Source organism: Benincasa hispida, unplaced genomic scaffold (assembly GCF_009727055.1).
Source record: "Benincasa hispida cultivar B227 unplaced genomic scaffold, ASM972705v1 Contig245, whole genome shotgun sequence".
NCBI lineage: Eukaryota > Viridiplantae > Streptophyta > Magnoliopsida > Cucurbitales > Cucurbitaceae > Benincasa > Benincasa hispida.
In genome coordinates this window covers 352,832-365,801 of record NW_024064773.1, presented here as the reverse complement: position 1 = coordinate 365,801, position 12,970 = coordinate 352,832, and the positions used below count along the sequence as shown (strand labels likewise).

The 12,970-nt window shown below is 35.7% G+C and overlaps 1 protein-coding gene and 1 pseudogene across 1 annotated transcript; both read left to right on the top strand.

The window, feature by feature from the left end:
- Nucleotides 1-2,907: 2,907 nt before the first annotated feature.
- On the top strand, nucleotides 2,908-9,442 carry LOC120069128. The gene is made up of 2 exons (XM_039020814.1): nucleotides 2,908-3,366; nucleotides 9,278-9,442. The coding sequence occupies exons 1-2, from the start codon at nucleotides 2,908-2,910 to the stop codon at nucleotides 9,440-9,442; spliced, it is 624 nt and encodes a 207-aa protein (XP_038876742.1).
- An 841-nt stretch (nucleotides 9,443-10,283) lies between these two features.
- LOC120069127 lies at nucleotides 10,284-12,712 on the top strand (annotated as a pseudogene).
- The last annotated feature ends 258 nt before the right edge of the window (nucleotides 12,713-12,970 follow it).

Here is a 12,970-nt window from a genome sequence, read left to right as displayed (position 1 = left end):
AGATTTTGAAATCGGTTTTGATTTTAAGAAAAATTGGAAAGTTAAAAATCATGCACAAAATGAAAAATCAAGTTTTTCCATTACCCATCTTCAACATGCTCACACAAACACCATTAACTTTCTCTTCATTTACTTCAAGCATGAGCTGCAACTCATGTATCATTCTTCTTTACATGTTCACCTGCAATAAAGAAAGAAGATTGGAGTGAATTTGAGACATGCATTTAATAGAAATTTTAGAGAAAATTTCAGGCTGAAGAAGAGTTCTTCGAGCGTGCTAGTGCAGTGAGCTTTCCTTTGGTTTTCCATTGCTTCAAGTTGTTCTTGAGTCCCACAACTCATTCTAAAGCTCCAAGAGAATAGTGGGGAAGATCTTGAGATGGTTCCAGTGTTCTTTGGTGAAGACAGCTGCTGTTGATCGAGATCTTGAAGAGTTCTACAAAGGTATGACTACAAACCCTCTTCTTTTAGATGAGCATGCTTTAGTTTCTATCAAAATTAGTGAATTTGAATGCTTATTGGTCCTTGTTACTTCTGCTACATATTAATACACTTTTACAATTGGTATCAGAGTATCATATAAGTATTCAATTCGGTTTAATTTTAGTGTGGTGGGTGTTTTTCATGAGATATATGAAACTGATGCACTGATATGATTTTCTGAGTTTAGGCATTTTATTTCTCTTTAATTTCTCAATTAAATTTATAATTGGCTCTTGTTTCATGAGCTTATATGTGTTATCAAGAGTCTGTAATTTATTTGGAGTCATTAGAGTTGAAATTAAGATGTAATTGAAGAAACAAGTGAAGAAGGTCGAGCTGCTGTTCCAGTTTTTTCAGCTTCTGCTCAAAATCGTTGTTGAGGTTCAAATGCTAAATGATCGTCTAGTTCCAGGCATTACATGATGTGAAGAAAAGCTAGACGATCGTATAGCTATGGGCATTGGTCGTTGTGATGTTGGATGCTAGACGATCGTGTACCTGCGAGAGCTAAACGATGCGTTGAAATGCTATACGATAGCACTACGCGATCGTGTAACTTTGCATGGGAACTAAACAATGCATTGGTAGTGCTATACAATGGCACTACACAATCGTGTAGCTACAGGGCGAGCTAAATGATGCGATGGAACTAAGCGATCGTGTAGCTGCAGCGAGCACTAAATGATGACATGAAGCGCTATGCGATGGTGTTAAGCGATCGTGTAGTTCTACCTGAGAGCTAAAAGATCGCACTATGTGACAGACAGAAGACACTAAACAATCGTGTACCTCTGCCCAACGCAAGGCGATGGTGTTAGACGATAGCCTTTAGTGATACACGATCAGCCTTAGCGAGATTTTGAGTTTGGACCGAGAGCAGCCGGTTCGACCGGTTTTCTCGAGGTCCAATCCGGTTCAGCCTCAAAGGGTTTTTGGCTGGTTCGGTTCAGACTTATCCAGTCCGTTCAAAATGCTTAGGTTTGGTTTGGAGCAGTTCGACCGATTCAAAGATGGTTTTGAAGCTATTTGTAATAGTTAGACATCTGTTTACTTGTTTATGCCAAAACTAAAACCATATCAGTTAGTATTTAATTGTTTATGCATGTGATGTATGTAATAATTAAATAATTCATGTATGTGCATACAATATGTCATGTAGATTTAAAACCCCATCGTAGGAAGCATGTTACATGCATTGAAAGTATGTTATAATCATTATAATATATAGTATGGATGTTTAAGAGTTATATTTAATATAATGGTTATATTAGATATTGAATGCCTTTGTTGAATGTTGTGGATGTTTAGCATGTCTAAAATTTTGTAATTGTTATAAAATTGGGTTAAACATTTAAAATCCATAACAAATAATAGTGCATGCTCACTTAGGTTAACAACTAGTTTTAAATCGTTAAAATAGATTGTTACCTTGTAAAATTCGGTTACAAACTCAATCGTTCATAAACCTGTCTAGGTTGGGGGTACTTAAGTTGATGATTTACGTACACTCCCTACCTGAAATTATGACTGAAAGATTGATTCTTGTTAACTAATTTTATGAGCTTGCGTGAGTGATGTGAGGTTATTAAAATGGTTTATCATCTAGACATTGTAGGTTAAATCTAATTATAAGCGTTATACTTAGATAAACCACTTAGACTTAGGTTGTATAAATTAGTCGTTACACTAAGTAAAATACCCAACGCATAGACACTTCAGTGGGACATTAACAATATATTTGATATATAGTTATTAGCTCTCACGTCCTCAAGAGTTCACACCGTGAGATCCATGCTCGGCTTTGTGTTGCTTTTACCGCGACTGCTCCATTCGGAAAGTGTTCGCATGGGTCAATAACAAGGTGAATGAGGGAGGTAGTTCATAGTAGGTAGGTGAAGGAAATATGTCAACATTGTCCTATGGTCTCTTCCATTAGTCTGAACCGTGAGATTCTTATGTTGCGTCTGCTGTCGTTTTTAGGCAGTACTAGCTAGTTGTTAACCGCAACAATCCCCTCGGAGGGTTGTAACATAGGATTCGGAACAACCCATGCTTCATTAAAATGAATAAGGTCTTATAGTTCTGTCTTGGGTATTGTCTTCTATTTCGGAGGCATATTCATATCGTTCTATAAGATCTAAAAATGGCGGGTCACACTTACAAGAATTACTAATTGTTAGTAAAGATCTTGACCGAAGACAATAACCAAAAGAACAATCAGAATATGAGTTATTCTAGAGATAGTATTTGGTCAAGAATTGTCTTGCTTCTGTGAAGGAATTCTTGACTACCCCTTGGTAGCAATTGTTCTAAATCACTAAAGTATCGTTGCAAATAAATAAAGATTTATTGGGTACCTTATTGTTTTTGCTAAAAATGGATTTAGATGCATATTTAATAGAGATTGTTTAAAATGTTTCAGCAATGTCAAACTCAACCATACAATTGCTTGCTTTTGATAAATTTAATGGAGAAGGATATTCAACCTGGAAATCAAACATCAATACGATATTTGTTGTAAACGATCTGAGTTTTGTGTTGACGGAGGAATGTCCTCCAGTTCCTAGTTCAACAATCACCCGAAATGTTCGGGACGTCTATAATAGGTGGGTGAGGGAAAATGAGAAAGCTCAGGCCTATATCTTAGCAAGTATATCTGATGTACTCAACAAGAAGCATAAGGTCATGCCCACCGCCCGTGAGATAATGACATCATTACAGAAGATGTTCGGGCAACCTTCATCTTCTGTTACACATGAAGCCATTAAGTATATCTATGTTACGTGCATGAAACATGGAACCAACGTAAGAGAACATGTTCTCGATGTCATGGTTCATTTTAATGTTGCAGAGGCTCATGGGGCGACAGATGAGATGAGTCAAGTAAGCATGATATTAGAATCTCTTCGGGAGAGTTATCTACCATTCAGAACAAATGTTGTTTTGAACAAAATCACTTATAATTTGACGATGTTGTTGAATGAGTTACAGACTTATCAATCAATGATGAAACTGGAGGAAAAAGAAATAAATTTTATTTCCAAACCAAAGAAGTTTTATAAGGGGTCTACGTCAGGAATGAAACCCACTGATGATAAGAAGTCTCGTCCTTCTTCTTCAAATGATAAAACTGTACAAATGAAGAAGAAAGCCACTGCAAAGAAAAACAAAAACAAAACTCCCAAAAGAAAATGTTTCCATTGCGGAGAAGTTGGGCACTGGAAACGAAACTGCCCAAAATATTTGGTTGAAAAGAAAGCAAAAAAGGAAAAACAAGGTAAATCTGATTTACTAGTTGTTGAAACATGTCTAATGGAGAATTATCACCTTACCTAGATATTAGATTCAGGCACGCTAATCATGTTTGCACTTTTCTACAGGAAACTAGTTTTTGGAGAAGACTTTCTGAACTTGAGATGACTTTCAAGGTGGGAACGAGTAAGTCATTTTAGCTGAACCAGTGGGAGATGTAAAGTTGTTTTTTGGAGATTCTTTTACCTTACTTAAGACTATATTCTATGTACCTAAGATGAAAAGAAATCTAATCTTCATTTCTTGTTTACTAGAAAATATGTACAGTGCATTTTTTAATTGTAATGAAGTGTTTGTTTATTCAAGAGGTGTTCATATTTATTCTGCAAGACTTGAAAATAACTTGTACATATTAAAACCAATAGAAGCGAGAGGCATTTTAAATATAGAGATGTTTAAAATGGCTGAGAATCATAATAAGAAGCAAAAAATTTCTCCTAACACCTATCTTTGGCACCTCAGACTTGGTCACAATAATCTCAACAGGATTGAGAGATTGGTAAAAAACGATCATCTAAATCAGTTAGAAGATAGTTCTTTGCCTCCATATAAACCATGTCTTGAGGGAAAAATGTCTAAAAGATCTTAGTCTGATAAAGGTCTTCGTGCCAAAGAACCTCTCGAACTTATACATTCAAACCTATATGGTCTGATGAATGTTAAAGCCTGAGGAGGTTATCAGTACTTCGTCAGTTTTATTGATGATTACTCTAGATATGGCTACATGTACTTAATCAGTCATAAGTCTGAAACTCTTGAAAAGTTCAAAGAATTTAAGGCTGAGACTGAAAATCTGTTAAGTAAAAGAATTAAAACACTTTGATTTGATCAAGGTGGTGAGTATATGGATTTACAATTCCAGAACTATCTAGTAGATCATGGAATTCAATCCCAACTCACAGTACCTGAAACACCACAACAAAACGGTGTTGCAGAAAGGAGAAATTGAACCTTGTTGGACATGGTTCAGTCTATGATGAGTTATGCTCAGTTACCTCAATCCTTTTTGGGTATGCAATATAGACTGCAGTATTTATTCTGAATGTTGTTCCATCAAAAATTGTTTCAAAAACACTGTATGAATTATGGAAAGGACACAAAATGAGTTTACGTCATTTTCATATTTGGGGTTGTCCAACACATGTATTGGTATAGAATCCTAAGAAATTGAAAACACATTCGAAAGTATGCCTATTCGTAGGATACCCCAAAGAAACAAAAGGAGGATTGTTTTATGATCCCCAAGAATATCAAGTATTTGTATCGACAAACGCTACATTCTTGGAAGGGGATCACATTAAAAATCATCTACCTCGTAATAAATTAATATTGCAAGAACTGACTAAAGATACTACAGTAATATCAACAAGAGTTGTTGATCAAGTTGGTCCGTCAACAACAGTTTTGTCCCATCACATCCATCCCAAGAGTTGAGAATGCCTCGACGTAGTGGGAGGGTTATTCAACAACCTGAACACTATATGGGTTTAACAGAAACTCAAAACATCATACAAGATGATGGTTTAGAGGATCTATTAACCTTTAAGAAGACAATGGAAGATGTTGACAGGGAACAATGGATAAAAGCCATGGACGATGAAATGGAGTCTATGTACTTCAACTCTGTCTGGGAACTTGTAGATCAACCACATGGGATTATACCTATAGGTTGCAAATGGATCTATAAGAGAAAACGAGACCAACCTGGCAAGGTGCATACCTATAAAGCCAAAATCGTGGCAAAAGGTTTTACCCAAAGAGAAGGAGATGATTACTGAAAGAATAGAACATTAGCACTATCCCAGGCATTTTATATTGACAAAATGTTGTCAAGGTATAATATGCAAAATTCCAAAAAGGGTATGTTACCTTTTAGACATGGAATTCATTTGTCGAAAGAACAGTGTCCTAAGACACCTCAAGATGTTAAAGAGATGACAAGAATTCCATATGCATCTGCAGTTGGGAGTTTGAAGTATGCCATGTTGTATACACGCCCTGACATGTGCTTTGCAGTTGGAATCATCAGTAGGTTCCAATCCAATCCAGGACACAGTCATTGGACTGCTGTAAAAAACATCCTCAAGTGCCTAAGGAGAACGAGGGACTATATGCTTGTATATGGACCTAAGGATTTGATCCTTACATGATACACTGATTCTGATTTTCAGACTGATGTAGATTCCGGGAAATCTACTTCAAGATCAGTTTTCACTCTTAACGGATGAGTTATAGTTTGAAGAAGCATTAAGCAAAGTTGTATCGTTGACTCCACAATGGAAGCAGAAAACATGGTTGCATGTGAAGTTGCTAAAGAAGTAATATGGCTACACAAATTCTTGGTTGATTTGGAAGTAGTTCAAAATATGCACCTGCCTATCACATTGTATTATGACAATAGTGGTGTTGTTGTCAACTCGAAAGAACCCAGGAGTCTCAAATGTGGAAAACACATTGAAAGAAAGTACCATCTCATCCGGGAGATAGTGCATAGAGGAGATGTGATCGTCACAAAGATTTCCTCTGAAGACAACCTTGCTAATTCATTCACAAAGGCCCTATTGGCTAAAGTGTTCGAGTGCCACCTAGTTGGACTAGGACTTCGAGTAGTGTAATATAGGGTAAGTGGGAGAATATCTATGGTATTAGAGAAGCCCTAGTATATTGTATTTTCCCTTTATGTTTCTCAACATTATATTAAATATATTTGTTCTCACTGGAGTTTTAGTTCAAGTGGGAGATTGTTGGGAATGTCCTAGAACTCGCAGTTCGTGTTAAACATTCTATTTATCAATAATAATAAATTGTTGATTTTGCATTCTATTATGAAAATCCAATAAACGTATCATGGCTATAGTCTGAATACTGTAACTTTATGTAATGACATAAACAGGATCAAGTTAACAAGTATATAGCCTAAATGTTCTAATAATTATATGGATGAAATTGGATATCTCATCCTGGTAACATTATTGGATGCAGCCCATTCTGTAATTGTTACAAGAATTTGTAAAGTGCTACAAACGAGGTGATCCATAGATCGTTCATGTTGAGACATGTGAGTGGGGGGGCATCCTATGCAATGAGTTTGCATATGAATTGGACTATAAGAATAGTCACTTTTCTTTATAACGATCGTTTACTATTAAAACAAACTATTTCATTTATTACATAACCTAGGTTAACTCAATCTTAATCCTGAGCTAGCTATGAACTTCTGTTTATTCGAGATTATCCTTTGATTTGCAAACGGTGAGAGTAGTCCAACAACAATGCTCAATAAGCCTTCTATTTTGGGGATAAGACCGGATGAATAGCTGGGGACATAGCTCTGCAAGATGAAATTCACTCCTACCCAATTTAGATTAGCAGATAGGTTGTTCTCTTAAGTACTGATTCCAGGTCTTGAACAATCGGGGCCCCGCCTTCTCATGATAGAGAAAGAACTTGATTCATAGATATTATGAATCAGAATTGTTCATTAGAAGGTCAGTGGGAACTTAAGAAACAAGATGTATTCACAGGGGGAAAATGGTTATATTGACCTAGCTGTGATTACGAACAACCTGTGAAAGATCGGCTTACTGATTATGGTTATATAAAGTGGACATAATATATCTACAGTGAGGGGAGTTCAACTATGGCTATAGTGGAGTGGCGCATTAGCTAACGAACAAGGTTAGATCAGTCTAATAAGTTTAGCCGATTAATCTCGGATCGTTGGAGCCCATGATCTGTAGGTTCGCGGGGTCCCCCTACTAGCTCGTAAATGGATAAGCTTTAGAGTAACTTGAGAAGTTAATTTGAAACGTTCAAATTAGAATTGAACGGAATAAGAGAATATATATTTAAACATGATTTTAATATATGAAGATGGTTTTGTGCAAAAATTAATTTAATATTTGATATTAAATTAATTAGTATTATTTAAAAATTAATTTATGAAATTAATTTTATAAATTAAATTTTCAGTTTTAAAATCAAAATAGATTTTGAAACCGGTTTGATTTTAAGAAAAATTGGAAAGTTAAAAATCATGCACAAAATGGAAAATCAAGTTTTTCCATTACCCATCTTCAACATGCTCACACAAACACCATTAACATTCTCTTCATTGTAATGCATGCTTGTTATATTCTGTGTGGCAAGCCAACAATATAAAAAATTGTTCATTGTAAGCTAAATTTCTAGATCGAAGATCTAAAGACTTCACATGTTGCAATATTTTTGCTTGATCAATTATAAAAAACTTCCTAGTAATATCACGACCACATTCATCCCAAAGATACCTAAACCAATTTCAATGATATTGCAATATTAGATCAGATCATCACGGCCTAAATATACAAATTTGTCTCTTCCAAATATGTGCTCATTCAAACTGATACGGGCCATGTCTACATCATCCATGTTGGTGTATGACATGTCCATTCAACAGTTTAACGATGCCATTGGTGTCCGTATATTTGGAGGAGTGACCAACACTCTGAATTGTTGAATGGTCCTACCATAACCAAAATTACAAAAATTCAAAGTACGAAAAATAATAAATAACCAAACTCATATACTGAAAAAGTGGCATATCTTTTCCTCGTCATCCATAATTACAAGTTCACAAGTTCATGTTATGAAGTTGTTCATTCCTTGATTTAAAGACTCTATTTTTTCCTTCATAGGAATTGGTATTAGCAAATCTTCTCCCATGACAATGTCAATCAATACTTCAACTTTGTCTCTTTCACTAGTAGACACATTTTCATTGTTTCTCTTAATCGGTAATGATTCACCGTGAAAAATCTATATCTGATAATTTTGATCTATACCATTAAAAAATAAGTGTTCTCTTATTCTGTTCACATTTATAGTCTTTGCATTCACACACTTCAAAAATGGGCAACTCATGACATTCAGTATATTTGAATGTTGTAGACCATTTTTAATAAACATCTCAACCCCTAAACCATACTCAGCTGACATTCTATTCATTTTCATCCATGACTTATCCATAATTGTAAAATATGCAACTTAATCTACAAAAAAGACAAACAATAACAAGAAAAAATTACATAACCGTAAGCTTATAAATTTAACCATAATCAACAATAAGACCTAAAATTAACAAATTGCTTCTAATATACACTTGAACCACACCAAGAAAGACTATCAACCAAGTACATATTCTTGAATTAATTTCATTCCAACATTAACAAATTTCAAGAAGTTTAATCATTGGAATAAAAATAAAATGAATGAAATAACACTTGAACCAGACCAATCAAGTTTAATCAACCAAGTGAGACCAAATTAGTTTCTATATAATTCAAAGAAAAGGATTTTGATATACACTTAAACCCACAAAGCAAGACTACCAACCAAGTATATATTCTTCAAATAATTTAACGCCAGTGACGACCCACCGGAATCTACAGATGGCGAACCACCGGAATCTACAAATCCACCAAACGATGACATAAATGTACAGATCGAACCATCAGAGACCCTAACAACGTTTTCGAAGAACGCCCACAACGAGGACCAACCACCGGAGAACACCCACGACGACAGAGATCCATGCAACGCTGGTGACGAAGACGATCAGAACAACGTTGGTGATTCGCACATTCAAGGAGAAGAGAGGGTTTCGTAAGAGAGAAGTGAAAGGAGAGAGAAGATTTGGTAGTGAAATGAAAAAAATGTTTTTTTAATAAAGTAAAAAAAAAATAAATGTAGGCCTTTAATGTCAGTTTTAAACCTGCATTGTAGCCTATCTTCAATATCGGCTTAAAACCGACATTATACATCTGGTTCCACTTTTTACAGCCGACATTAAAGCCCAAAATTCTTGTAGTGAAAGAAGAGTATTTTTTAAGGATTAATATTTTGAGGCCTCTCTCAATTTTATCAATTCGTGCTACTCGACACACTACGAGAATTTTGGGCTTTAATGTCGGTTGGAAAAAATGAAATCGGATGTATAATATCGGTTTTGTTTTTTTCAAAAAAAGCGAATCTTTAATGTCGATTTTAAACCGACATTGTAGGGGTACTAAACCGACATTAAAGACCTGCTTAATTTATCTCACTTTCTATTTTCCCCTTTTTTTTTTTTTCATTTTCCTCTTCACTCTCCCCATATTTTCTTTTTCCTCTCATTCTCACACTTCCCTTTTCAGACCCTCTTCTTTCTCACTTCTCTCTTCCAAACCCTTGCCCTTCATCTGTCGATCGTGGGTGAAGAGGTTGTCGTGGTGTAGATCTGGCCTCCGTGCAAGTCTGTTCGTCATGCAACCCGTGTCGCCGCACCCGTTGCACGCATCTCATCAATTGCCCGGATCTGCTACGAGCCACCAGGTCCATTCTTGGGCAAGATCTGCTCCGCGTCTCATCAGTCGCACACGTTTCATCAGTCGCCCGGATCTGTTGCGCACCACCAGGTTCGTTCTTGGCTCAGATCTACTCCACGTCTCATTAGTCGCCCGCGTTTCACTATGGAGCTTGATTCTTCTCTTGGAGGACGTGCAGTGCAACACAGAGATATTCAAGGCCACGAATCAGAAAATTTTTTGTCATACATCAAAACTTGTATCATATCATTGGAGGGAGGTGTTGCATCTGGATTTAAGAAACCTGAGGAAGAACAATTTGAAGGTTGTATGTTTATAGAGGAAAGCGAGTTGTCCGAATGAAACAGGCACTTAATTTTTCTTTCCAGGAGTTTGTGTATTCAACAGTGTTTCTTCCAGTGACATGGAGTTTTGATGTTTATTTTTTCATTTGGCTATCCAGGTTCCTTTTGCTCGTTCATCACTAAATCATGATGATGTGTTCATCTTAGACACCAAGGGCAAGATATTTCAGTTCAATGGTGCGAATTCTAATATCCAGGAGAAGGCAAAAGCTTTAGAAGTGGTCTAATGCTTGAAGGATAAAAATCATGAGGGGATGTGCGATGTTGCAATTATTGGTAGGAATAGAAGATACACTGTTATTCTGACCCTCCCATGTTTTAGTCATTCCTTGCCCCTTTCAATTTTGTGTTTTTATTCATGGTTGATAATTTAAGCATTATATTGAACATACTAGATGATGGGAAGTTGGATACTGAGTCTAACTCTGGTGAATTTTGGGTCCTATTTGGTGGCTTTGCACCCATTGGGAAGAAAGTCGCAAGTGAAGATGATGTAATTCCAGAACCTGCTCCTACTAAGCTTCTCAGGTATTTGTTGGAATTCCTTGATTTTATTAGTAGTCAGAAACACTATTTGAAGTATATTTCGTGTGACAAATAATTTAGAGTGGATATTGGCTCCTAATAAAAAAATCTATAGTCTTCCTGGCCTAATACAGTCCTTTTAGCATACAGAAATTTATAATGAGCCTATTTTGATATTCACAAGCAAATGAACCTACATTAGAAAGTATTAGCTGATATTTTTTTCCCTCCAATTTGAAGATTTGCTCCTTCTGTCCTGTTTAAGCATAAAACTCAAGGAGCACAAGATCATTGGAATTTAAAAGCATCTACTTAAAGTTCCAAGATAAGTCAGTCTGTGTAGCCACCATTACAGATTAAGGAAGCCAACTGAAGCACCTGGTCTCTCCTAAGAATAAAATTAATACATATACCTCAGTTTAATTGTGAACCTACAACATCTTTTATATCTTAAGAGTGTATGGGTCAATGCACATTTAGACTAAGATCACAAGATAGTCGCTTGGCCCTACAAAATTTGACTGTTAAGAAGTTAGTAGAATTTTAATATTTTACTCTTGTGTAGGTGAACACCATGAGATTTGAACCCATTTGCAAAAGTTTCGTTACGCTTTTTTTAATAAGAAACAAGAAGAAATGAAAGAATACAAGGCCCAAAAAAAAAAAAAAAAAACAAACCTTTTATATGCTCAAATGGTACTAGGCCAATTTATAGTGGAGACTGCTACATCATTCTTTACACCAACCACTCTGGTGAGAGGAAAAAAGATTATTTCTTGTGCTCTTGGTTTGGAAAGGATAGCATCAGGGTTAGTTAGCATTTAGGGTTTATTTTGACAAAATCTAACTATTGTAAGTTACATACTTAAACTTGCAATGTGGTGGTACACTTGCCAATTCAGTTGAATAACTAGTGCTGATTCTCTAAGAAAGGGAATAATGGAAGATGGTTTCCTTGATCTAATGAAAGTACTCTTGATTCCTGTAAAAGAATAATTGCTTGTAATCCGTACAACAAGTGTAGGGATGTTCTCTCCTTCCTTACATTTTCATATCAAGACATCTTTAAGTGCATTTGTACATAAAGATATGTGTTTATTACTGTTAAACCATTTTCTATTATTTCAAACCTCAGGAAGATCAAAAGATAGCTACACGGTTGATGAATACAATGTCCAACTCGCTGAAAGGGAGGCATGTTCAGGTACCACAAATATAAACTATACGTGATAAATAGTTTCTATCTTTGGGAATTTCCTTATCATATGCTTTTTTTTTTTTTTTTTTTCAGGGGGCGCATATTTCAAGACAAAGAGCACCCCAATTTATTACCCTCTTTCAACCTTTTGTGGTGCTCAAGGTGGTAGTCTTATAAAGCTTCTTTCTTAATTCATCTCTTTTGATTAGAATCACGTTATAGTTTCTTTTACAAGGTTCTGATGTGGAACTGAGAGGGTCTTTGAGAGACACAGATAACCATCATTTTCTTAATGAATTCTGGTGTAGGGTGGCTTGAGCTGTGGTTACAAAAAACTCATATCAAATAAAGCTTTGGCTGATGAAACTTACACGAAAGATTCTGTTGCCTATATTATGATATCACAAACATCCATTCACAACAATAAAGCAGTGCAAGTTGAAGTTGTACGTAATAGTGATTTTGATCATTTTCTTTCTATGTTAAGTGCGGTTCATGTTTTTTAAAATGTCTTTCAATCTTCCCTCTTGAGGTTTGAAATATATGTGTGCATACATATTCAAGCTGACTGGAAATAATGTGATAACATTTATAGCTGTCTCTTATACACATCTAGATGTGTATAAGAGACAGATATAGATATATATATATATGAATGGATACAATCTTCCGTTGCATGTGTTATGCTTACGCCCAAACCTTTATTGTTTGTGATCCTTTGAACAACAGTGGTCAGGCAAATATGCCTATAACTAGGCACTGCT

Bases quoted from the DNA above. Each gene is read 5' to 3' on its own strand.
- LOC120069128 (XM_039020814.1), top strand. From the start codon at position 2,908: ATGTCAAACTCAACCATACAATTGCTTGCTTTTGATAAATTTAATGGA. The intron at 3,367-9,277 runs GTAAGCATGATA...ATAAATGTACAG, and splicing joins CGACAGATGAGATGAGTCAA to ATCGAACCATCAGAGACCCT.